The sequence below is a fragment of the Myodes glareolus genome, chromosome 2 (assembly GCF_982192425.1).
Source record: "Myodes glareolus chromosome 2, mMyoGla1.1, whole genome shotgun sequence".
Classification (NCBI taxonomy): Eukaryota; Metazoa; Chordata; class Mammalia; order Rodentia; family Cricetidae; genus Myodes; species Myodes glareolus.
Window position 1 is genome coordinate 8,695,054 of NC_142027.1, and position 26,418 is coordinate 8,721,471.

General features: G+C 44.6%; 2 protein-coding genes across 4 annotated transcripts in view; both read right to left on the reverse strand.

Annotated features, from left to right (window-relative positions):
• On the reverse strand, positions 1-26,337 carry Slc5a3 (solute carrier family 5 member 3). 2 transcript variants are annotated; one of them, XM_085685783.2, is made up of 2 exons: positions 26,228-26,337; positions 1-9,727 (listed from the first exon to the last, which is right to left on the reverse strand). In XM_085685783.2, the coding sequence occupies exon 2, from the start codon at positions 9,396-9,398 to the stop codon at positions 7,242-7,244; it is 2,157 nt and encodes a 718-aa protein (XP_085541909.1). In that variant the 5' UTR covers positions 9,399-9,727; positions 26,228-26,337; the 3' UTR covers positions 1-7,241. The 2 variants fall into 2 exon arrangements, with proteins under 2 accessions (XP_085541909.1, XP_048278920.1); XM_048422963.3 differs by lacking the exon at positions 26,228-26,337 and adding an exon at positions 11,707-12,862.
• The window catches only part of Mrps6 (mitochondrial ribosomal protein S6), a 52,151-nt gene that overhangs the window by 25,459 nt on the left and 274 nt on the right, over positions 1-26,418 (reverse strand). The window contains exon 1 of one of the 2 annotated variants that reach the window (XM_085685785.2): positions 26,228-26,360. The exons of the other annotated variant lie outside the window; for it this stretch is intronic. Within the exon in view, the coding sequence (XP_085541911.1) occupies positions 26,228-26,272 (45 nt within the window). The 5' untranslated portion in view covers positions 26,273-26,360. Of the gene's footprint in view, positions 1-26,227; positions 26,361-26,418 lie in introns of those variants that run through there. 2 annotated transcript variants of the gene reach the window in all.

Below are 26,418 nucleotides of genomic sequence, written 5' to 3' on the forward strand. Positions count from 1 at the left end.
TAAAGTTTTCATTTTATTCAAAGTTTGTACAGAAAGGCTAACATTACCATAAAATAATTACTACACTTCAGCTACAGGACAAAATACCACAGAAAGGAACGGACTTCGCGAGAAATGTATTCATCTTAAGTTTTCAAATACTTCTAAAGGCTAATGCAGCAGCTGGCAAAATAACACAAGTACACAAAGAACAGAGGGCTTGCAGTCAGCAGCAAAGACTGACGGCTCTTTAGCAGATTGGCTTCTTTTTTTGCCATTTTTAAACAACAGTAACACAACACAGTAAACCAAGATCATACAAGTCTACAATTGTAAAAATCAGTTGTACACAGTATAGGCAAGTTAGAACTGTCACAAGTAGCTAACAGCTTTAAATTTACAGTTTAACGGTTTTCTTTTCAAGATAGAAAAAAATTCTGAGTTCTTTGAAACTAAAGCTTTATACAATGAAACGGACCTTATTAGTCGAACTTGAAAACAACAGAGAGTGAACTGGAAATAATTAAAAGCTAACCAATAACAAATTAATGTTCACAAATTCCATTATAGCCATATTTGGTCTACAATACCAGATGAAAATGATCCATGTACATAATGCACAGTCCAGTGGACTGACTGGTCTCTGAACCAGGAGTGTGGACAAAGTTCCCACAGGCAGTACATTGGGAAAACATTTCTCAAAGCAGACATCTTTTCAAATGCATTAACACTTACATATCAAAATTCTTTAGATACAAGCAGCAGTGTTCCGCTGGCATTTGGCTTAGAAATCAAGGAATGAATGAAGCAATTTCACAGGATATTATTAGAAAAAGAATTGCTCTTCTTGAAGAAGACTACTAACTTTTGCACAGCAACTATTTTTGATACCCATTTTGTCAAAAAAGAAAAGCAAAGCGGAAAAGCCTACCAGTTCATATGGTGATTACCAACAGTTCCAGACAAAGAACGGCGTCCACACAGGGACAGACAAGCCCCTGCTGGGTCAGAACTTGGCAGGTGCTCACAGACTGAAGCAAGAATGGCGAGGGTGGCAGAGGAGCGGCTCCACACCGTCCTCAGACACTAATGCAGTACGCCACTGTTTAAAAATAACAATAACAACAATAAAGCTTTTACATCTTAATAACCCCGCAGAGCAGCCCATGAGTGGTGATCTGTTTGCCACTCAACAGTCTGAGTTCTCACAGTGAAATCAGGAAATTATACATATTTACACCATGACTACTTTTCTTTCCATGAAATTATAAATGAAAATCATTTGTGCCAAAGAAATTTTGAAAAGCATTTCAAAAGTTGTATTAAACTCTCTTAAAGGTACAGAATACATAGGTCAAAGGTTAACTGCTCTACATTGTCACATATTGCTAGTCAAGGACATTCCTTACAGCCTTTCCCTCAGCTCCCCACCCGCACCTCCCTGCAACCTCCAGGTTACCTGTTGTACAATGCCACCATAGGTGCACACACGGGAGAAATCTCACCATCCAAGTTCATGTGAACTCTTCTAATATATACCACATAACAGGACTTTGTCTTTTTTTTTTTTTTTAGGTCACATTAGTCTATGTCATCTACAGTCTTTGTTATAAGGTTTCCCTAGGAAGAAAAACATTCAAACAAAGGAGGCGCTCTCTTTCCTCTGAGAGCTGTATCTGAAGATGTAGCCATAACTAGACGGCTCATTTTCACTCTTGGTAACCATGGGACTATTGGAAGTAAAGCAAAGCAGGGGAAAGGGCAATGCTGAGGGGAGGAAGTGCACTTTTACTTCTGCATGCACACCACAGCTTTCCACTCGTCTAGTCTTGAGGAGCTAACAGAGCACATTAAAAAATTTTCAGTACTATTAGGAAAAGCGATGTCATATAGAGTCTGTCCAGAAATAGTCTGATGTTCGGAACACAGAGATCCAACTCTCTACTAAAAAGTACAGTTAAGCACATAAAGAACACAACGCTAACGGTACCTCATGCAACCCTATGCAAGATCAATATAGTATCTGCACTACTGAGTGTCGAAAACTAACACTTCTTCTAGATGAGACTTTAGCATTCCAATGACTACGACTCACAAAGCTGTTACCTGCCTGCCCACCAGAAACCCCACTGTCCCAGTTGATTTCAGATTGTGGGTCTGTGCCCACAATCTGATTTTCCCTAAAAACCCCAAATATAAGCAGCTGCTCTCCCCATCAGAGCAGCACAAACAGTGAGAACGCAAGACTCACCTCTCAGGACCCGGCTGTGACAGCAGTCTCCCTGTCCAGCCTTTTGGTACTGTGGTCGTCCTGACAACCCTGGGACAACGGCTTGGTGGGTTTATGACTTGCACTTGTGGTTTAATGAGAATGCTATCAGGTTTTGTGCTTTTTACAAGTGGAGACACACAAGTGAACAGTTCTGTGCTTTCTATGGAACTTTAGCCTCTCCTTACACATGGAAACGTGAGCTATTGTTATATGAGTGCTCAGACGTCCTTAACAAACTATACAGGGACATTCTAAAAATATACTCAAAATTATAATGTAACTTTAAAATTTTAATTATAGATGTAAAAGTAAATTAAGATGAATAAATAACATTAAGCTACTATATATATATATATATATATATATATAGTTAAAACTGCCTTGTTTCTGTGAACCAAAAACTACATATAAAAGCATGTAAATGCATACTTTCCACTAGCTTTCTTCATTAGTTACAATAAAAGCTAAAAGCATAGGACGCTCACGGCTAAGAAACGGACAGGTGCAAACTAGCAGATCAACACCGGCAAGGAGAAAGTTACCTACAACCTAAACACAAACCTCAAAATTTGATTATACTGTGGAAAACCTTGTACACTAGCAACTGCCATTCCAAGATTTCAGTAAGCCCCATCTGTTTCCAATTACACACACAGACATGCACATACGAGATACTAATGACATTCTGCTTTCACACTAATACACTGAACATTAAATTTGTATGTGTTATTTACATATAAATTTATAAAGTCAGCAGCCCTAGGAAAATAGGGCAAATACATCTAATTATGCTATAGGTATATACTATCAACTTGTGCTGTCCAGAAAATCCCTAGCGGAGTCATTAGACATACGCTACCTGGGGGGGGGGGGGGCAACATGCCAGACAGAACTCCTCGGCCTTCCTGGGCACTTAGAGGAATCAGGCCATCCAAAGAGTAAAGTGCATGAGATGAGTAATGACACACACTATGTCTTTTCCTCCGTTTCTCAGCAAAGGCTACAGGGCAACTGCTACTGGTTGTTAGGAAAATGGGAGGCTTACACGCACACTGAACCTTGTCTGTTATAAAGGAGTATAGACAGAAGCACAAATGGCATCCATTTCACAACATTGTTAAAAGATCAGTCAGTAGTGAGGACTTTAAATGAAAACACATGACTAAGTGTGGGACTTGGCACTAACAATACTCTTACACAGAACCTCAGCTCACGAGCGGAGCAGCAACGGTGTTTAAGACAGTGTGACAGGTGATCTTCACGAGAAGCCTCGGATATAACAGTCCAAGTGTTTCTCTCTGTACCAGCTAATTTCCAACTTCACCACCTTAATGGCAAAACCAGCCTTTCTGCATCACATGACACCATCGTCTCAAAGGGGCTCCTTTGAGAACTCACTATTGTTTCCTGACTTTAAAAATACTGGAACACTGGTGATTTCATCACTTCTTAGAAAACTGTGCACCAACAAGGCTGTGCAGCCACATGGTTTAACAGGAATGAACGGTCTCGTGCACACCTAGGGAACGGTGAGCTGTCACTAACAGATACCTATGTGGTCCCCTTCCAAACATACCTCCCATGAGGTGTGATACGAGGGAATGAAGCAATCTTAGTACTGGTACTATAGTACCAGTCAGACGAGAAGATACAAGACCTAATCTCTCAATGGGTAGCAACAAGGCTGATTTATTTGGTGGAGAAGACTCATCCAAACTAAATGACATTCAAAGAGATGAGAAGATCATGCACTTGGGATAAAGAAAGAGTCCCAGTGTAGGAATTTAAGGATTCATAACCACCCCCAGACAAGGCTTTTAACCCCATGCTCAGAGAATCAATTAACTCAGAGATCCATTCTTAACTGGGAGTTTCACAAAGTGAAGGGTCTCTGCTAACTTCTTATAGTGACATCTATAAGAGGAAAGGAGACACAGCCCTGGTCAGCCTCCCTCTCTGTGCAAGATAATGATGGATCCTTGGAGCCAGTGGGAAGGAAGCCCTGGAAATGAGACCCACTGGATCTGAGTCAAGGACAGGAGTTATTACTTGATGCTCCTCTAAAACCAAAAGCAATCACTTCCTAGAAAGCACAGCTGAAGAAGAGACCGGCAGGACAGTCTTCAGAAATGAAAGAGACCTGAAGTCCCACAGCAGAGTGAGCAGTTACTCTCCAGGCCACTGTCAACAGCCCTCTGCTCCAGACTCAGACACAAACTGCCTGGGAAGACAAAACATCGACAAGTTGAGCCCACACACCGAGGATAACTATTTCTCACCTGCGTTTGTGGACCAACAGCCCCATCTACATTTTTACTTTTAGCCACATTTTAGTCAGTGTCAATCTTGGTCAATTCAGAACCTTAGCTTGCACAAGCGCAGAAATACATGTGTAAATGTCTGAACAGACCCACGCCATCTTTTAGGACTCATATCCATGGGAAGGACGGACACTTTGCTAGCCTGAAACAACCATCTATCATTCCAAGGTCATTCCAACAACCTATAGACTGAAGCCTGGTCTCCTGGAATGAAGCTGCCTTTTCCAGTTCACACCCTTCTCAATCACAGCATCCATGTGGGAGGCAGTAAGGAAGACAAGCCCTAGGGACTTCAGAGTCAGTGCAGCGATGCTCACACTGGTAAGAATGAACACCTCGTGGATATGTTAAGTCATTTCTTATTTATATAGAACTCTAAATCTGACTTACTGCTATTTACACAGACACATGATATATTGTATGTATCTTACTATAAGACAACAAAAAGAGGGTAAAAAGATCTAGCATTCCAAATTATTAGGACTCAAGACTAAATAAAGGGGAGAGATTCACATAAACAACCTATTCTCTTACACTGTAAATACGAGGATTGGGAAGGCCACTCAGCCAAGGGGTTAATTCTTGCTAAGTGCAGAGGGATGTGTTCAAAGGAAATACTAACTCCTACAACTTGATACAAATTCAGACAACCCAAGATCCTATGAACGTCTTCACAGACTGAAAGGTTATCTCAAGTGGAAAATTCTTTAAGAGAAGACTGACACAAACCACGAACAAACCATTCATTCAAATACATGTGGGCAAACTCTGATCCAGATCTGGAGAACTGCTTTCTCATCTTTCCACAGGGTCCCGTGACCTTGGGCGTGTCACAGCCTCGACCTCCATTCACTCAAGACAAGGAAGCCCTATCTACTCGGTCCCTCCGTTATAAACCTCAAAGTAGAAATTGAGAGAAAAATTGTACAAGGCACTCTAAGTTCTTTCGAAATACATGTTATTCGTACATAAATCACCTTTTCCACCTACAGGCTCAGTCCATCAGAAACCCTCCTGAAGACAGGAAGACTGCATGTACCCAATGATCCCTAAAGTCAATATTGGGCTCAAGTCCATCATTTGCAAATTGATGCAATACCAAAAAAAAAAAATAGTTATCAGGATTGAGCTTTGATTTGAAATCTACAAAATGATCTATAAAAGTAATAATTGTCCTTGAGTACAAGGCTTAATAAATTTATTATATAATTTAAAAAGTTATTAGCTTAAAGAAAGTAGGTATATAGTTAGTTTTCTCCATCTCTCTTGGAGAACAGGCAGTGTTGAAGACACAGGACTACAGACATCATCCTTAAGAGTTCTTCTCTAACTTCTTCTGTGCCATCCTCACTAGGGAGAAACAGCCTATAATAAAGATCCGCTGCCTGTGGATGCTGCGATTGGATAAAGGTAAAGGTCTGTACAGAGTCCTGTGATGTCCTCCACAAGAGCGCATGACCACGCTGGGCACCCACAGAAACCCTACGCTGATCAACAGCAAGGGTGAGGAGAGTTCTGTGGCTAGTGGCCAGTTTGTAACGACGCGTGCGCGTGTGCGTGTGCTGACTGTAACAGCATAGATGTACACTCACGGCACATCTTCAGGAAAGGCAAAAACTAGGAAACTAACTTACAGAGAACGCAGTATGAGTCAGGATTTGATTTTTCCTCTAAACACATCAGTGTATCACAGCTAGTCAAGGGCCACAACTCGGCACACAAAAGCTGTGCCCACTTCTGTGGCGACACTGAATGTTTCTCACAACTGGACCCATGGGGAAGGCATCTGGCTGATTAACAAGGAATGATACAAAATAACAAGGAAGCATCTAGTAAAGAGGCAGAAGATGATTCATCATCTTCTTAGCATTACGTTTATCAAGCATTGCATGGTAGTTAATTCCCAAACTATATTTTAAAACACTTTATCTCATCAATAAATGTGGGGATCATCAGCAATACTTACTTCCCCCCCAATTAAAAAAAAATACAGACTTGGTAGTCATTCCATATGGTTCAGTTTAGAAAGAAAAACAGAGGGAGGGAACTGAAACAAAGTCTGCCCAAGCCACTAACATTCCACACACAGGGGTACAAAAATACCTCTAGGAAAATATTCTTCCTTTCTTTTGGCAAGCAGAATCCATGGACTCATGCTAACAAAACCAGCCAAGCAAACAAAGTTGTCCTGAAGTAATCACTATACAACACATTAGACTTTCAGGACATAACTAATCATACAATCTCTACGAATTCAATTTTTTAATCATAGCAGGGATTAGAGACAAAAAACCTTACAAATGAGCAAATCTACTTCAGCACAAGGTCTACTAAGACTTGGCAATGCAGACAAGACACTTTATCATGGTACCTTAACACAGTTCTGCTCTAAGTGACCTGTGAGAAGAATTGGTCTTTCCTCACTTTGGTATGGAAAACTCTAAAACCACAATTTTTTTTTTTTTTGCACAATTCATTCTGTTTTGTTTCATTTAAGTTGAAGATTTATTTCATCCATCTCTGGGAAAATAGTCTTGCAAATAGATGATTTTCTGCTAAGAAAAATTTGGCTAAAACCTTCAGCGTAAACAATGCCTGAGAGATGCAACAGTTACATTTTTGTTTTCAAAGACCAGTATTTTGTTAAGTGCCTCACCATGTTCTTAAGTTCATAAGGAGAAATAAACAAACATGAAAATTCCAAGCAAACACACAGCAAAAAGTCCAATGTTTAACACGACTTTGACTTGCGGAGACTCCTCCAGCATCTGTGAGCAAACGGCCTCCTCATCCATCAGGTCTCTGAGGCTTCTCTTGCTAAGGCTTTTACTCTTAAAGCCACAAAACCAGTCTATGAACTTCCAATACCGGTTTCGGCTTTCTGTTTCCTTCTCTCTCTCTTTCTCACCCATGAGAGCTGCTTGCCCATTGGAATAAGCATCCACTGGTGTTTCTGCCTCTGAATGACCCATGGAAGCTACTGGATTGCCCTCTTCTCTGCACGTCACCAACAAATTAATATCTTCAGGCTGAAGTTCCTTAATACTGTCTTCAGACTTCCCATTGGGAATGACATGGTTGATAGCCTCACTGTTATCATTGCTCCGTAGAAAGCTCTTCTCTTGCATTTTGTATGGCTCATCTTTCTGACAGCAGCTCTCCTTTGTTACCAGGGTCTTCTTTGACCAAAATGTGGTGGTACGAATCTGATCCTTGGTGGGAGGCGGTGTGAGAAGACTTACAATTACAGTTATAAGTCCTGTGATCCAAAACAATGCTGTAGCCACATACATATAATGGATGTCTTTGATGAAGCCTGGCCTGTTATCAGGTTGGTCACATTCAGGAGCACGGTAGGTAAAAGCCAGTATCAAACGGACAGCTCCAAGAACAAAGCCTGCCATTCCACCATAGAAAGCCCCTTGCTCGTTGCAACGTTTCCAGAAAATTGCCAGAAGGAAGAGGGCTGCCACTGGAGGGGTCAGATAATCTGCCACCTCCTGGATATAAAGGTACATCTGGCCTCCTTGCATCTCCACAATAATTGGCACCCATGCTATGCTGATGACAACCATAAAAGCCACAAATATCCTGCCCACTATCATTAGCTCCCGGGAGCTTGCACTCTTGCGGATAAGCTTGTATACATCGAGGGTGAATATGGTACTGGCACTGTTAAAGATGGAGTCCAAGTCGCTCATCAGAGCAGCAATCATCACTGCCATCATCAAGCCCCGAAGGCCCACAGGAACCAACTCCATCACCAGGCGTGGGTAGGCAATATTGGAGCACCCAGCTCTGCTTCCACACACTTGCATGCAGTGCTCGGGGTTGATGCAGGCTATGCTATCAACAAACAGTATCCTAGAAATCATTCCTGGTACAACTATGATAAACATTGGTAGAAGCTTCAAGAAGCCAGCCATTAGTGTAGAGCCTTTGGCATGAGCAATGTTTTTGGCTGCTAGAACCCTCTGCACAATGACTTGGTCAGCACACCAGTACCATACCGAGGCTGGGGTCTGCCCAAGAATGAATCCAGGCCATGGAACATCTTCATCTGTTGGATCTCGCAGCATTTTTAGGGCATCCTCCTTAGGGTGGACGTTACATGAATTTGTGTTGGAAAGGTTGTATGTCAACAAAATGGAAGTAATGTTGGGTGAGGCCAACATGTACCTTCTCTTAACTTCCTCAAACCCTCCGATCTTCATCATGCTAATAACCATAAGTGTGAGTGCCCCAATAATCATGAGCAGAGCCTGTAGGGTGTCTGTGTAGATCACTGCAACAAGGCCTCCGGTGACAGTCAGCAGAGCGGTCATGCCAATGAGCAGGATGACAGACACATAAAGGTTCCAACCCAAGGACTCCTGGATAAAGAGGGCCCCCGAATACAGGTCCACTGAGAGCTTGGTGAAGATATACAGAAGCAGAGACAAGGCCGCAAAATAGACCTGAATCCTATGGCCACCGAATCTCTTGGACAAGTATTCAGGCATAGTGTATACCCCTGACCGGATGTAAATAGGGATGAAAACCCATCCCAGAAGTTGCAAAAGCAGTAAGGCATTGAATTCCCATGCGCCTACTGCAAATCCACTCGCTGCTCCAGATCCTGCCAGCCCAATGAAGTGCTCACTCCCAATATTGCTCACAAACAGAGAGGCACCAATTGCTACCCAGGTCATAGAGCGCCCGGCCAGGAAGTATCCACTCACAGTGCTTCTATTAGATTTCCACATGGCAAAAAAACCAATGCACATGACCAGGACAAAATACAGGGCCACTATGGCAATGTCTGCCGTCTCCAGTACAGCCCTCATTCTGGTAACTTGTGGATAAAATGTCCGAATGAAAGAAGTGTCCAACTTCTTATTTACTTATTAGTAACCCAGCCAAGTCTGTAAAGCACACGTCAACAGGACTACACAGAGCAACACTGCGGTTCAAAGTCTTTGTCCTTTGTTTGCTGTCTTGATGGTGGTGGTTGTGGTAAGCTTGGAAGGAGACAGTTTTAAATTTCCTCCGCTTCTCAATTGGGATTGAGAATTTAGATCGCACTCTTAGTCCACAAGACCATCAGCATTTACTCAGGTGCTGGAGGAGAAACTCTGAGCTGCAGCTAAGTCTAGTGGAGCCTACTGTACCAACCCTGCAAGGCAGCAAAGACAAAAGACAAAGAGTGAATTAGAGGAGGGGCGCATCAAGCGGTGAGGAAACTTCAATTGAGCAAACATGGCGCAACATTTGTCATAAAAAACACTTTTACAATACACTTTAATAACTGCAGCAAAGCACAAACTATTGTCACAGAGGATAGTGATAGCAGCCATCATTCTGAGCTAAAAACAAAAGGATCCTCAGTCGCCTCAGGTCTCACGGAGCAACTGCCCACCATGTCACAAAACCGTTGCTTGTTTTGCTATAGCAGTTGCACCTCAGAACAGGAATCAAGATGTTAAAGTGCCCTAAGGGAGAAAGAGAACACTAGATTCCCTTAACAAAGCAAAACAGATCTTCAAATCCTTGCAGTGATGGGGAGAGCTTATGGCCAGCTAAGTCCTAGATACAATAGCAGGTACCTGAGATGCTAAAAGTCCCGCTGTAAATGTACAGTCATGGGGAACCTAGGATTATACACAGCTGGTGAGAAAAAGGAACCCTACACACAAGCACTATGGCACAAAGCTTCCTGGACTCCAGCTGCCCTTGCATGTGCTCTGCTAGGGAGAAAAGAACCCTTCGGCTGGAACTTCTTTCCCTTCCTTCTGCAGGCAATAATCCCTCCCCACCCCCCAAAAAACCTAAGAATACAAAAGCATTCCACTCAAGGTTTGATTTTATAGAATATTTTCAGTACTGTAATACGTCTAATTCTTTCTTCCTGTATGAAAAACAAAGAGAGATTTTTTTTCTGGAAGGATGAATAATTTGATTTCTCTGTGGTCTAAGCCTGAATAAAACAGTTAACCATTAAATCATCTTCAATAAATCTATCTGACATTTTTCAGCTCTGAATTAAGATTATTCTGTAAAACACATTTAAAAATGACTAAAATCAAATGGATAAATCTGATGGTTCTCCTCTTACTAAAGAAATCCTCAGTCTTCAGTTAATTATAAAAGAAGCTGACAGATCAATAATATTATTATTATTCAAAATAATAGTGTCACATATTAGTGTCTAAGTGCTTCTGTTTATTAGTGAGGAAACTTCAAAATAAATGGTTTTCCATGCTTTAAAAAACTGTTGTTTCTGATAAATCTAGACATTTTCTTTAAACAAACAAACAAAAAAACAGTAAACTTAGGAGCCATGGAGCCATAAATAAAAATGAGGCCAGTTATCTCAAAACTGCTTAAACTAAAACTGCAGTGTTAAAAGCCTGATCCCTCTCAGAAGGAAAGTCAGCGAGTCCTGCCCTAAAGAGAGCCCACTACACTCCAGCAGGGCGAACCCATACTGCTCCCTGAAGAATGCCGGTCTTATCATTTCCAGCTCTCTTCTAAGTCAAAGCACACAATAATTACACTTAACATAAAAAATGAAAATAAAACCACATTAAAACCCTACCTCCTAAAAATCATGTCAGTAACAAGATACTGCCAAAAGCAAATCAAAACAATAAAAAACCTCAAGTACAAATTTACATCATTACTTCATACCTGACAAATCCTAAAGTTGACCATATTTTATGACTGCTTTCCTAATCCTCCAAATCTTTCAAGTTTAAGCCCCCCCCCAAAAAAAAAACCTCCAAAATTTGAGTAAGCTCTATAAATGATGAGTCTTCAGTGGCAGTGGGCAGAGGCTGGTCATGAGGCCCTGCCTTCAGTGAAGACTCTCCTCCTGCTGGCACTCTGACACCCGCCCACCTACACAGGAAGAGCCTTGCTGCTCCAGGATCTTCAGATAAAGTCTTCTTGGTGGAAGCTTAGCATGTTTCCAGAGCCTCTGTCTACAGGGGGAGGGCTCAGCTTCTGTCCCCTGCTGAGGTAGCAGCTTCTGTGCTCAGAGTCAAAGCAGACATGTCCTGTCCACCACTAGAAATCAATCTAGAACCAGTGTCGGTGTTAAATGTGACTCACAGCATCAACTAAGCCGTTTTCTGCTTCCAGAGGAGAGCTCACCTGGCTGAAAGTCCCATACAAAGCCTGAGTCCTCATTTCCTTAGACATGTCTTCATAGCAAATAGCAGATTAGCCAAATTTGAGCTCAGAGCTGTCCAGGGCTGGGCATGATGACACACACTTGTAACCCCAGCACTCAGGACACTGAGGCAAAGGACCGCTTTAGTCCCAGATCAGCCTCGGTTACTGTGCGACTGTCTCAGGAACCAAAGAAGGTGTTTAACTGTCTTCCCTCTTCATGTCCTTCCAGAGTCACTGCTCAGGGCCTCACCCAGCCCTGCACTGGTCTGCAGGATGTTTTTAGTTTTTCAACTTAAAATGCAGACAGGGATTGATGCTCCCTAAAGAACAGAAGGGAAATAATCACAACACATCCATTCAGACTGCAGAAAGGTATGAATGCCACGGTAGAATGAGAGTGAGCTCCACATGTCAGTCACAGTTATCACAGCCTGGATTCCAGCCTTCCAGCAGGAGACAGAGTTCACGCTTCTTTAAGTGGGGAAGGGAATCCCAACAGAATACACGTGAGTTTTGTATATTTCCATGTTTAAAGAGTAAACATTTCTTCACCAGTAGCACCATGAACAACAACAGGCCCAGAGTTCCTTTATTTTAGAAAGAATACACATGAAAACACCTTCAGCTAACACACAACTTCCTAGAATATGTTCTGTATCCGTAAGCTTTCTTTCACAATTAACATGTTTCCTTGACATGACATTTTTTGAAAAAGAAAAACAATGATTCCCACAAGAGTATTTAGAGCACAGAAATGGTCCCCAGGAAAGAGGAACTAACATCAAACACAGAGGGGTTTTGAAATAGGACTTTCCCCACTAAAATCACTAATAATGTATGACCTTGTGTCACACTAAATCAGAATGCAGATGTGGTCATGCATTTAAATGCATTAAAGCAGAAAGAGAAGGGAAATGCATATGGCGCCACGTCTGGCCAACTAGAGAGAAGACATGAGCCCCAACTGAGATTAACTCGTAAGCCTTCCACAGATGAACTCAGAACTAGTCAGACAACCAAATCTCATTTCTACAGTCTGGGGCGGGGCATTTTATTTATCTGCCAAACCAGGGAATGATTCTGTACCAGTCTATAAAATCGAGGATGCAGATCTCTAAAAAGAAAAGTCACGTGACATAGAATCCCAACAGGGAGTTCAGTGGGGACTCCTGTCACATCATCAAGTTAGATGTGAGCTAACAAAGCACAGATCCGCAGTTCTCAACCTGTCAGTGGTGATCTTTGGAGGGGTTGAATGACCCTTTCACGGGGGTCATATAGCAGGTATCCTGCATGACAAATATTTACATTACAATTCATAACAGTAGCAAAATTACAGTTATGAAGTAGCAACAAAAATAATTTTATGGCTGGGGGTCACCACAACATGAGGAACTGTATCAAAGGGCCGCAGCATTAGGAAGGTCGAGAACCACTGACATAGATTATGTTGACCCTAAAAGTAACCAATTGCACTGTTCTTACCTTGGGCTAAGTTCACAAAGGCTCAAGAGATAGGCTGCACAGGACCTCAGCACTGTCCCTGGGAGGCCTGGCTAGTTAAACCCACACAGTGAAGGAAGTGAGAAGTACTGTTACCACCTAGTAATTCAAGGGTCATACAAGAACTCTGAAGGTCTCCTGGATCACGGAACTGTCACATGAGCACACCCAAAGCTTCCTTTGTCTCCATCACAAAGCAACAAACAAGTTAAGCCCAGATCGCATGCATCAGGAGAAGGTGTGCGGGTGTAGGTGAGCAGGACAGAGATGCAGGTACTGCACACAGCACAGCAGGAAACAGTGGCTCTCTGAGGAGCAGGCTGGAAAATCTCACGTTCTGATTGCAACAATATGTCCCTGTGAATATGCAGCCACTGTCGCTCCCAGGGGCATAACAAAGATGGAGAAAGTTCCTAACACTGCCCACTACAACAGGCTGGTGGCTTGGCTCGATTTATTCTCTCCAACCTGAATGAAGGGACAGGGAATGATGACACTGGCCTTTTCAAATTTAACTGTCAACTGTGTGCATGGGAGGTCAGGATCTTCACAAATGTTATTCACACATAAAATGAATGGACAAAATCAAACAATGTATTGAACATGTAAAATTCATTCGCAAATGTCTTAAAGTGGTTCCCAGCCATCCACCAACTGTCAGTTCCATCTAGGCATTACATCACTCACTCGAGGAAAATAGCAACCCTTCCCTCGACTTCAAGCCGCTACAAGTAAGTGTGTGTAGAACAGCAGGCCAGCCTGCTAGAGCAAGGAAACCTCTGTTAGAGACGAATTCCAGCAGGTCCTGAGCAGTGAACACCCGTGTCTAGAGGCACCACCAGCTCCAGCCCCATCCACAGCTCCTTCACACTGTTACCTCCATTTCAGAACAGCTTCCACACTGCATTGCTGCTTGTGCTGCTTTCTTTGTGTTTGTTCTTCTCTGATGATTGCTCCCACACATTCCCTAAGCTCACGCTATTCAAATACAAGCCCAAGTTTCCTGTGGAAAGACAACGTATTACGGAGAACTTTTACCTTCTCCACTCCCCTCTCCAAGAGATCTAAGTTGCTTCACTATGACAATCATTAGTGTGGGACACTTATCCCTGAGCCTCCCACACGCTAACTGAATTACCCCCCAGATAAAAACGGCTCCTGCATCAGCATCGACCACCAGCACACAGCACCGTAAGAGTGCATGGAGAAGCTCCTCCACACTCACAGACTCGATCACCCCAGTTTACAGGAAAGAAGGACTTAAGAGCTGGGGTGCAGCTCAGGGTGCAGCACTTGCCTGGCATGTGCAGGGCTCTGGGGTTTGAGTCCCAGTGATCCTAAAACAAACGAAAACTGAGGAGGGGTCTCTAAGATCACTAAAATACAGGAACACTGTCTCTGGAGCAGATATAGCATTCTTCGGGAAGATACACACAGAGAGATAGAGCAGAAATATACACACATCAGGAAAAAAAAAAGAAAAAAGGAAATAATGATTACCATCCACAGCCACCCTGCACAATAATGCACCTGCAGCAATGACTCCCCTGCTAAGACTCTTGGGGAAGCTGATGGTGAACTTTAAAGTGGACAGCTGTCTGCATTCACTGGTGGTCAGTCTATCTCTATAAGACAGTCATCACCAAAATCATGGAAATACTTCACAAAATGCAACCTCAACTACTCATTTTGTTGTTGTTGTTGTTGTTTTGTTTTTGTTTTCCAAGTCAGGGTTTCTCTGTGTAACACTGGGTTTTCCTGGAACTCACTCTGTAGACCAGGCTGGCCTCGAACTCAGAGATCCACCTGCCTCGACCTCCTGAGTGCTGGGATTAAAGGCATGTGCCACCATGGCCCGGCTAGGTATTCAAATCTCTCCCACCAGCTTCCAGAAAATATTCAAACTCAAAAAACACAGTGCAGATGATGGCTGTGCTCTCATTAACAGCATGGTGAGACCAAGAGCGAAGGGTAACCTGTGGAACTTTTTTGAATTCCGATTGGAAGAAACAATTATAAAGAGACACCACCAAACATTAAGGTAGCATGAAGCTGCAGTGTCTGTTTCTAAAGAGAAACATGACAATATTAAAGTCCTCCAGCAGCAATTGATTCAAATACTAAAGCCAGTGGATAACTGCTAAGAACAAGATGTCCAGTTCCAAGTCTGTTACTCCGTGCATCACTTATTAGAAGAGAAACAGAGCTACCATTCACCATGAAGTCATCTAATGCATGTCACCTTAACCCGATAACTGCCTACTCTCCCCAACAAAGCACTCAGGCACACCCCAACACAAGGTACTGTCACCGACACCTACTAACATATCGAATCTTCCACAGAAAGAACTACAGAAGACCCAAAATAATGGAGTCTGCATTGCACACTGTCATTCCTGGAAAGGGCTGCAGACTGCCCAAGGAAACCAAATAATAAAAGCACGACCCTTGATTTAACAGACACGTTTTAGTATAAACCGAACGCCGTAGCGGTTTCAAGCGCAGTGCTTGTACTGCACTGGAGAGGCTGTCACTCCTAACAGCACCATCAAGGTATGCACCACTCGGTGCTGGGTTAAAACAGAGAAGGATGATTTCTAACAATCGGTGATGAATTAAAAACTACGCAACAGACTATCAAATGAACTTCCTGCAACAGTCTGAAATTATAAGAATTAAAGGAAATCTAAAATACACTTCAGAAAAGGTAATAATAGTGGAGCTACCCTAAGACTGGTGTTGACGGTGCTAACGTACACCCTAACCGCCTCACACCTACAGACTACGGGAACAGACCTCAAGGCAACATCAGATGGATTATCAATTTAAGAACTGTGGAGATGATGAGGACTCAGCTCAGCCAGAAGCATGCAGGTAGCCCTGGCCAATCCCCAAAACCCTAACACTTGAGATGTGGAAGCACTGAACAATTCTATGCCCAGCCAACTCTCCCAAGGAAGGCTTTTCTAAGAAGCTGGACGTAGCAGCATAAGCGGCAGTCACCCTGTTTAACTGCGTATGTATTAACACAACCTCATCAAGACCTCTTCCCGCTCCAGCTAATGGCCTCAGCCCATCTAACTGAGTTTCCATCTTGCCTGAACATCCTAACTGTAGTGGACCTTGGTGCACTCTGTTCTTTTTCCTTATAGCATTAGCTAGTTTGTCTCCTGCTAGAACACCATCAGCACTGAACCTTCATTGCATTAGCCTCTGCATTCCTGAAATACATGCTGGTACTGGCACCTAGAAGGTGCCCAGAATAGATGTGGACACCTTCCTCGACACGCGGACTGTAACTACAGTAACTATAAACTGCACTACTTATTGGATGCAGTCATCAAGGCATGACTCCCCACGTCAGACTACCAGAGTACTAGCCTGGCTAAGCTGTGTGACACTGGACACTCCTTTTCTCTGCCTGTGCAGTGTAAATCACACTCATCTTCAAAATGTTGATGAACCCGAAGTGAAGGAAAAGCACACACCTTAAATGCATACTCACACACACACAGCATCTGCTTCAGAATCACTAAGACTAGGCAGTACTATGGCTAACACCCATAGGGCTTAAAGCAGTAAAACTCAGCCAAGTCAGCATTATAGTTCACCTACATGGTGGGGGGGGGAGTGGGGAGGGAGACAAAGAGTCTGACCTCCTTGGTTCCTGCTCATGTCCCTAGAAAACCTGTTCCTAGAGCACATGCACATGGCTCTCTGCTCACATGATCGGACAGATGCTCCTGTAGACCAGTCTCCAGCTCTCCTAAGCCTGTGCCTCCTCTGAAAGACACTTTAGCTGTGTCCTAATTTCCCCGAAGGGGCAGAGAACTCTTTTTCAAGAAACAAAACTAAGAGCAGAGACAGAATAACTGAAGAGATCTGAAAGGAACCCAAGACAGCACAACAGGAGCACAGGCCGCGACGAAGGGCAGGCGCAGCGGGGTTTTCCTCTTCTACGTCAGCTAAGACAAGAGAAGGGGCTAAAAGTTAGAGAACATTTCAGAACTGCTTTCCTGTGGATATCAGAAGACATAAGATCTTGGAAACACTAGAAAAAACTTCCAGGGATTTCATCCTAATCAGATAAAATTTAATAACAAAAATAACAAAAAAGATATTAGAAGAAATTCTCAAGTTTTCTTCACTCTTTTTCTCACACCGACTAAATCTGAAAGAAAAAAAAAACTTACTTTATATGTATAAAGTGGAATTCTTGTGAGACCAGAAGTGCTCCAAGACCTCAGGCTTGGGCTGTCCCCATCAGAACTGGATGACTTACGGTTTTGAGACCACAAACTCCATACAGGTGCTTTCTCAAGACAGCTAACAAAACAGAAGGCAGGCAGTACACCAGCCAAAGAAACACAACAACCTATACTGACCTTTAACGAGGTCTAGTGATTTAAAGGGCAAATAGAAGCAGAATTTGTCTGTGCCAGGCAAACAGCCCATGCTCACGGTTAGCTTCTCACTTGCCGTCTGCCTGAAACTCACCTTAAAACGGAACCAAAATCCCAGTACCCAGTGGATGTTTCATATCTGCAAAGTGTATATCAGAGACAAAACCATCTCCGTACTTCTCTGCAGTTCACTGCACGGTACTGCTGAGAACCTGATTCCAGCCACTGGCCACGCTGGGCTCTGCACTCCTCCTCACGAGGACAATGGTCTCACACTGGGCTACACAGACAGCAATCTAGTTCCCAAAGCTGTAGCTGACAAAAATCAAAGAATCTGATGGCCAGAATAGGTGTCAAGAAGAACATTTTTTTTTCAAGTGAAATCTAAACAAAGTTAAAAACAAGAGTTGTTGGTTACGGGGGAGGGGGGTGGGGGGTTGTGTGTGCAGGAACCAAGTGCCAGTTCCTGCAGACCGAGGACTCCAGTAGATACTTCCTTAAGTCTGTGCTTTCAACCGCAATTCCTCCTTATGTTCTCACCCATCTCTGGGTACCCAAAGAGTGGGTAGAGATACCCTTAACAGGGACGCTGTAACCACAGAAAAAATCGTTAGGAAAAAGGAGCCAAGCATGTAAAACTGAACCATAGGCCAAAAGATACACTCAAAAACCTGGGCCTCAGGTTTCAAATTTGCAATCTGATGTCAGGTATCTGGAGGAGGAGTAAAGAAAGGACAAAGACAAGAAGAGAAAATAAGTTGTGGTCTCAACTTGTTTTCTACTCTACAGAAATATGAAGCCTAATCACAAATACAAACGGAAGTCTCAAGTCCTCACTGTGTTTCCCAATGCTCTACTCTAGGGTCACAGGTTAACCTACTGCCATCCTCCTCAGCATCATCCTGACCCAGTGTCATTCTCCACACAAAGCATCACCATACAAGCGCCATTTCAAACTCCTTAGAAACTAACAAAATGGGTGCAGATGAAATAGACCTGGTGAGCATGTAACACCAGTCCATGGGACGCCGAGGCAGAAGCAGGGCCATGAACCGAGGCCAGCCTGGGCTGTGGAAGGAGCTCTAAGCCAGCCTGGTTAGCACAGCCGAAACTCTACCTGGAGAGAAGGGGCGGAGGGAGACAAAGGAAAAACAAAAAGAACTAAGTATGCTTAAAATAATCCAAGAATCAAAACCGTGTTGACCGTAGGGACCATTTCTCACAGCTCACGCTGTCAGAGCATCCTATGTTACCTGGAACTCTGAAGCCTCTGCTGGACACTTCGGCCTCATATGATCCAGCAAACTGAAACTGGGGTGCCACTGTTTTTTAAGAACTGAACATGCTTGGTGTTTGCTGAGTAGTTATTGGCCTTATTGGTCCTACTATGAACAATGACAAACACAGTAGGCTTTGTCTACATAAATGCTCCAAAAGCTCAAACCAGACACTTAAATCAAATATCTAAGTCAGAAATTACAAAATGAGAGCTCTAACTGATCCAGACACACTTCAATTGGCCCACGGAGCAACACTTTTAAAAAATCTGATTTCCTATATAAGCTGGGTTTCTGTAAGGAAGTAAGAGAGAAAAGAGCGGATGAACCCAGACTCACAAGTGGAGTGCAGACTGGAGTGAGCAGCACCAACATCACTACTCTAGACAGTGTCTGAGAAGAGCTGCAGCTCAGTCTTGGGCGTCGATACAACTTACGAAGCATCACCAGTAAAGGGAACAGCAGACGAGGTACTGAGTCCAGGGAGCTCCTCTGGAGGCACACTGGACACCTACTTACCACTCTACCTTCAAAGGCCTTCCAATAAAGGTCACTCTCACCGAGATGAGAAAGTGGGGGTCTGAAGTGGTTGAACACCCCAGAAGTGCGAGCTAGGATCTAAAATAAGTTCCATCTGCCTTTAAAGGACCTTACAGGTCTTCCCACCGCCAGTTCTTACTGATTCTACCATAGCAACCATATCTTCACTTGGGACCTTCCAGTCTTCGGTTCATTTAGAAAATAAAACCCTGGTTTTGCACATATTGAAGCAGAGTTCTTCTCATATCCAGTCATCTCATCTATCATAAGCCGTCCCCACAGCCGTCCAATGCTTTAGTACATGAACTATGTGCATTTGTCAACCTAACGTGGGACCAGAGCCCTTGGAGAATGGTGCTGATGATTCAGTTCCTCCGCGACAGTCTCTCTGTGCCAGCTGTGCCGCATCTACAAGGCACATCCAGCTTCATTACAGCACTCTTTCTCCTGGGTTTAGTTACTGGAGCACTCCTCCTATAGCCAGGATTTTAGACACTCACCTTGTATCAAGACATTCCAGAGATCCCAACTTGGTTTTCAGAGTCAAGTTTACCTTCACTTGGTCAGTTTATATGATAAGCAAATTACTATAAAAAGAAGGCTTTCTGCCATAAAATCATCTTGGAAACCAGTGGAACTTCTGGGCAGCATACACCTCCTACAGTCCCAGGAAAGTTCCACTGACTTGACAGCAAACCTCTTGGCACAGGGGTTCACCATGCTATAGTCTCAAAGCTACAGACAGCAATGGCCTCAAAGGCAGCTGGCGAACCTGCTGCGCGCACAGCACAGGGCCACAGTGACAACACCCCTGACCATAAAGAACTGCAATCTAGCACAGGAGGTAAGGTTCATTCACCAATGAGCTGTGCGAGAAGAACGCACACCATGGGGGTGCTCACAGTGGGAACACCGCTGTCTGTTTACGTTATTAACAGCGGAAGGAAGGCCTTGATACCAGCTTAAGGTAGCAAGAGAGCTGAAAAGATCTTGGAGGCTTTCATGGAAGCGGCATGGTTTTATGGAAAGGGAAGGCCCTCCCAACAGAGAGGCAATGGGATGCATGCACCAAGGAAACAAAAGGCAGCTGCAGATCCAGGGATCCACAGCTCTACCACTCAGCATCTAGAATGGAGAACACAGGCAGTGAGGATGTTAGAAAAAAAGTAGGCTGGAATTATAGCAGAGCCCCCATGACATCACATGACATCACATCTCTGTCTTCTGACTCAGCAAGCGTTCACACTATCAACTAGTGTGAAAACCAGACACCCAATGCCACACAATGCCATTTCCTTATTAAAATCCATCTCCGGTTTGTAAAGCGTTCCGAGAACAAACACCCTTACGCTCCAACAGTGTGTTTATGAGCACTAACTGATCTCTTCAGTGATACATGACAAGAAGCCACCAATAAACTTCAAGAATCCCAGGGTGCTCATCTGAGGCTGGAAGCAGATGCAACTGAGACTACAGGAGGGAAGGTTTCGGTCCTGGACCACAGAATAGAGAAGTTATAAAGCAACTAACAGGCAATTCTGGGAACCACAATCCACTAAGTTTGAACCACACTGAGTTTGAAATGCCAAGGCGATATCTAAGCGTCTATGACAAGCAGAGAGAAAGCCAGTTGGGGGCTTGATTCAAAAACCACATATCACCTAAATGATCAAAGGCGTAATTATATATTAGAGGGAGTATCAAAGAAAAGTCAGAAAACAGCACCACAGAAAGTCAAGGAAACTGGATGATAGACTTCACAGGGTCATACTTCAATACAAGCTCACTGACAGACTGTGATATCTGGACTTTTCTCAATCCCACAGACCCATAAACTATAACTCATTTTTTCAACTATTAAATGTAAGCCCTTTCTTAGAACACTGCCCATAAAAAGGATAAGCAGTGGGGAAACAGTTTGCCAATCTCTACGTTTAGAGGAACGTAAGGATAAGAGGGATAGATTAACTGTCCAGCAGTTTTTCTTTTATACACACTGACAACTTATCAGGCATAATTCCTTAAGTTTGATTTTCCTAAACAAAAATAATTACATATGTTGACAACAAATCTGATGGTTCCACAATATGGCCTTCTTAGCTCAACTATTAAAAGGAGGTTCCCTTTTCTCTTGCATATATAAACTCATGAGAATACATAAACAAATTCTACTATAAAACCAGTGACAAAGTCAACTAGGAAAAATCTGACCATTAAACCAACTGCCAAAGTGTTTAGCCATTGAACAGTCATGACAGACATTCTTCCCTCCACTCTGCCTTCCACTTTCACGTTCACCAAACTTCTGTATCCCAAACCAGATAAACCAACTAAATCTGAGAAGCACGCCAACAGTACTACACGGAAGGTGTTCTTCGCAAATCGTCTCTCACTGTGTGACCGTTGAGATTCTCTAGGGATAAGAAAATCTACATATAGTGAGCATTAGTGTGAGTGCGGGAGTCCAGTGGGGTAGAAGGTGACTGTCAGATATACAAACCATGTCTGCGGGTAGACTGTGAGCATCTGACAGGACTCAGATATGCAAACCATGTCTGCGGGTAGACTGAGCATCTGACAGGACTCAGATATACAAACCATTTCTGAGGGTAGACTGTGAGCATCTGACAGGACTGTCAGATATACAAACCATGTCTGCGGGTAGACTGTGAGCATCTGACAGGACTCAGATATACAAACCATGTCTGATAGGGAAGGACTCCTCGCCCACAGTTCAGGGAAGAGTAGGCCTCCTCCTTCTGTCACCTGTGGCTGCAGAGAACTGGAACCCAAGAACGTAAACGCCAAATCAAAGCAGAGCACTGCTCACAAAGCTGTTTGAAAATGTACAGCTTCTAGCACAGCGCCAAGACAGGGTATTAGAGACCCGAGCTAAGCTGATATGGCTGGGCCCAAAAGACAAAGAAACGACTGACATGCTCACCTGACAGCCGGACACTTCCACCCCAACTCTGCACTGACTAACAACAGCAAATGCTGTCAGGCCAGCCAGGCTACAGTGGCCAGGCCGGCCAGCCCACCTGTGAGCTCTGAAAGGCCCCTAGCAGGCTACCGATTCTAGTATTCCTTCCCAAATATCCTAACTTAGTCACAGCTCCAGAACTCCACAAAACGTTGGCCAGGCTGTCTTACCAAAAAGGCCCAGGTGAAAGAAACTGAGAGAACCTCTTCCGCTCCTAACTTAGGAAATTAGTGCCCTCTGCATCTTAAAGAGTTCATTTTCGACAGTCTTCCGTATCTAACGCCACAGGGTAGCTGGAACCACAACCTACACACTACTAAAATGAGTTACTGTATAACAGATTCTGCTTGTCCCTGAAGTTAACATCGGGGCGCATGAACATGATGTCTTCATGAGCTAAGTCCCTATTTAACCCCCGTGTAGTTTGTCTGCTGCTCCTCTGAAGCAGTTCCTTATGCATTCCAGGCAGGCCTCCCACTCACTACGCAGGCAAGGATGACAGTGTCCTCCTGATCCTGTCTCCACTACCCAAGTGCTGCGATGACAAACATGTACCACCGCACCATTCAATCCCTATTTCTAAAAGCCTGGATATATAAAAGGACACATAAATGCTATTCTATTGTATATCCATTCATCTAGTAATTCAACTAGTCATTATTTAAATATTCATACAGCTTAAACTCACCTAACAATTCTTGAGAAATGATGTCATGATTACCAGAAAAGCATTTCCCCGGGGCTGTCACAAATCTACCCCCACTGTGACCCATCTTCTGACCTAACGTGTTTCTGAACCATGTGACTGAAGAGTATCTACATACTACACAGATTTTTCTTCTAAAAACTGCCCCTTCTACATCCATTCCAGGTTTTAAACAATGTAAACAAAGCCCTACAAAGAACTTCGGGGCTGGAATGTGGCTTTGTCAGCTGGTGTCCACAACTATCTTTCACCTACCTGAAGTAACTACAAAGTGAAGGTGAGAGGCTCTTCCCAGACAATGCATGTGCGCTCACCAAAGCTCGGCCACACCCGAATCCACCTGACTGGCCCTCTGCAGGTGGAGGTGGGTCAGGAGCAGAACAGCCACTGCCCCATAGGTGATCCTTGTGAACAGCGAAGCTGGGACCTGCAGCTTGTTCCCTCTGCAGCTACGTCCTTCCAGAAGCTCCAGGAAGCCTGGGGTAGGAGGGCTTCCCAAGCCCACGGCAGGTCTCTTCTACGGAGACCATCCAAGGCTGTTCCAAACAACCATTTCTCAGATGGCCTGGTCAGCACCTCCAATCACCTGTCACTGTGCTACATTCAGATGGGAGCCACATATTTACCTTGTTTTTTAGGCTACAGAATACAGAAATCACAACTTTTTACTACACTAAAATCCAAGCCCAACAATCTTGAGAGGATGGCTGCCTGCACACAGAAACACACAAACTTGGAAATGCAACAAACACAGGGGCTCATAATAATCAGCCCCAACTACGAAGTGAGGTGATGGCCCCAGGACGTCTACCTGAGAATTCGCACAGGCAGCCCACTGCAGAGGCACTGTGGGGGTCAGCATGTATCTTCCAACTCTGAAAGTGCAGCTGCAGTAAGCCACATACAGTAAAACAGAACAGCCTCAAAGGGAAGAGAAATTACAACTGTTTTGTAGGCAAAGAAGAAACAAAAGCACAGCTCTGGGAGACAAAGGCTGGAAACTAGTCTCTAACTCCCTTTCCTGTTGCCAGGCTTAACCCACTCTGGGGTCAAAGAACACAAACTGCTCGGAGGGTAGAAGGGAGGGAAAACGCTGCTGCGTTAAAGGCTGCACTACCGGGTATCCAGCGTGCAGTTCAGAACTAAGGGTTCAGGGCTCCTGCTGCAGAAGCAACTGCCCAAGGTTGGAATCGTGGCTCCCCAATGCCTGCTCTTACTGTGTGAGTCAGCGTGGCATTACATATTAAACAAGCACTTTCTCCTTTATACCCCAACATCCTGTCAGAATTCAGCTTTCCTAAAACTCAGAACAAACAAAACTGTCTAAAACCTGCACATCTCTGTTACTTGTTTACAAAGTCAGAACAAAAAAACTGAGGTTTATACAGTTTAATCTTAGTTTATCTGGGTTAGAGATCTCAACACTGTTGGGTTTATGAACTGTAGCTGGTGCCTTCTCTATTCCATGGCCCCTCTTACCCAGGGAGTGTTTGAACATCTACTTTCTAAGCAAAGATTTTTGAACAGGTTATTTTAATCAAATTACACACAACTTCTGACCTAGAGCGAAAACACAATCTATATGGTAAAATAGCTGGCAACCATGCTAAGCAAGGGTGTATGCTTTCACTCAAAGGATTACAAAATTAAGTCTCTACCCTACCTCCTTAGAGATCCCCTGCTTGCGACCTTACCCCTGCCTAAGACAAGACGAAAAGGAATTTTGATGGTCAAAATTCTTCAGTCTCTGACATCATCTAAAAAGTGTGAAAGGAGGCCAGAACTATCTCCACTTAATCAGAAACGGTCCCTTCTAACACTCTGTACCCACTACCACCCACCCCCGCTATTCCCATCCTCTTAAAGCTGTATAATCCAAAGGGGAAGGAGGGTAGAGAAAGTGTACAAGAGGTGAAACAACACAAAATTCTCCCAGAGATGGGGAGCAAGGAAACTTGGGGACACAATGGCATGCTGACCAGCCCTCAGGACCATCAGGTGGCTGGAGTGGCCCTTCCCAGGCAACCTTGTGTAAGGCATACCTAACATCTCTTCAAGCTATATGGCATAAAGTTGTTCAGAGCTGTAGCCCATGATCCCTGGCTTAAGCTTATGCAAATTGAAGTGACTACTTGAAATTGACCCAAAGCCCACATGCCCGGTGCTGAAGAAGGCTGCTTCCAAAGTACAGGCAAGGCACAACGTTGCTTTTGTTTTGTTTTAAATTATACCTGCTGGGGAAGGAGAGAGCATAAAAGCACACTACGTTACCGAATTCTCTCAGCAGAATGGGGGTGTCAGCGACGACTGAGGAGAGCCTGACTCAGAACAAGAGGACCAGAGGACGAAGACAGCTGCCTCCGCCGACCCCAGTCCGTGACCCGGCTGCTGGTGGCTTATCATCCCTCCAGACCTGAAAGTCCCTACCTCAAGATCAATCAAAAGCTGGGAGTGGGGGTGGGGTGGGGGGGAGAACATGTCTTCGGAAGGCGCAAGCAAGGCCACCATTGGATGAATGAAACTGGGCTAAGGGTACCAGGAGCAGGATTTTCGCTGAAGTCAGAAAAAGAGAGGTCAAAAGGAATTTTTTTTTTTAATGTGACAGCGGGAACAAGCGTGTGGGGTACACAGCCGGCACCGACAGGCTTTGGAGGAAGGTTGTATTGATCACTGACGCTGAGGACAGGCGGTCGGGACGAGCGGCCGGCGGGGACCACGAGCAGCTTCTCGACGCGTGGGAGTAGAACGGGGCCGGCCTGGGCTCTCTCGCGTGTCCTCCCGCGGTCCTTTCACCAGACTCCGGAGGGCCGGGGTCCGAGGCCAGCCTCGGCCCCTGCGTGCATGGCACACCCCCCTCCCGCGACCGCGCACACGCGCGGGCACACACCCCCCTCCCCCGCCTCCCGCGCGCACCCGGCCGCACCGAGCGCCCGACCCAAGCGCGCCCCCTCTGCGCACCCGGCCTCCAGTGGACCGAACGCGCGAGGGGGCCCGCCCGGTGTCCAGATAGCCGGGGACGCGGGGCTGGGAGGCCTAGAGGCGGCGGGGAGGGCCCGCGCGGGAACCGGTCTGAGGGAAGGTCACTTACCCGCCGCATGGCTTTCAGAATCAAAGCCAACTCGTAGCGGGGCATGGCCCGGGATCGCGGCGCCGAGTCGAGGCGAGCCGGGGTGACGGGACGCCGAGGGCGGGGACGCGGGGCGCAGAGCGGCGTGGGGCGGAGGAACGAGGGAAGACCGGCCGGTCAGCTCCCGGGCGGCGAAAGCACCGTGCGACCGC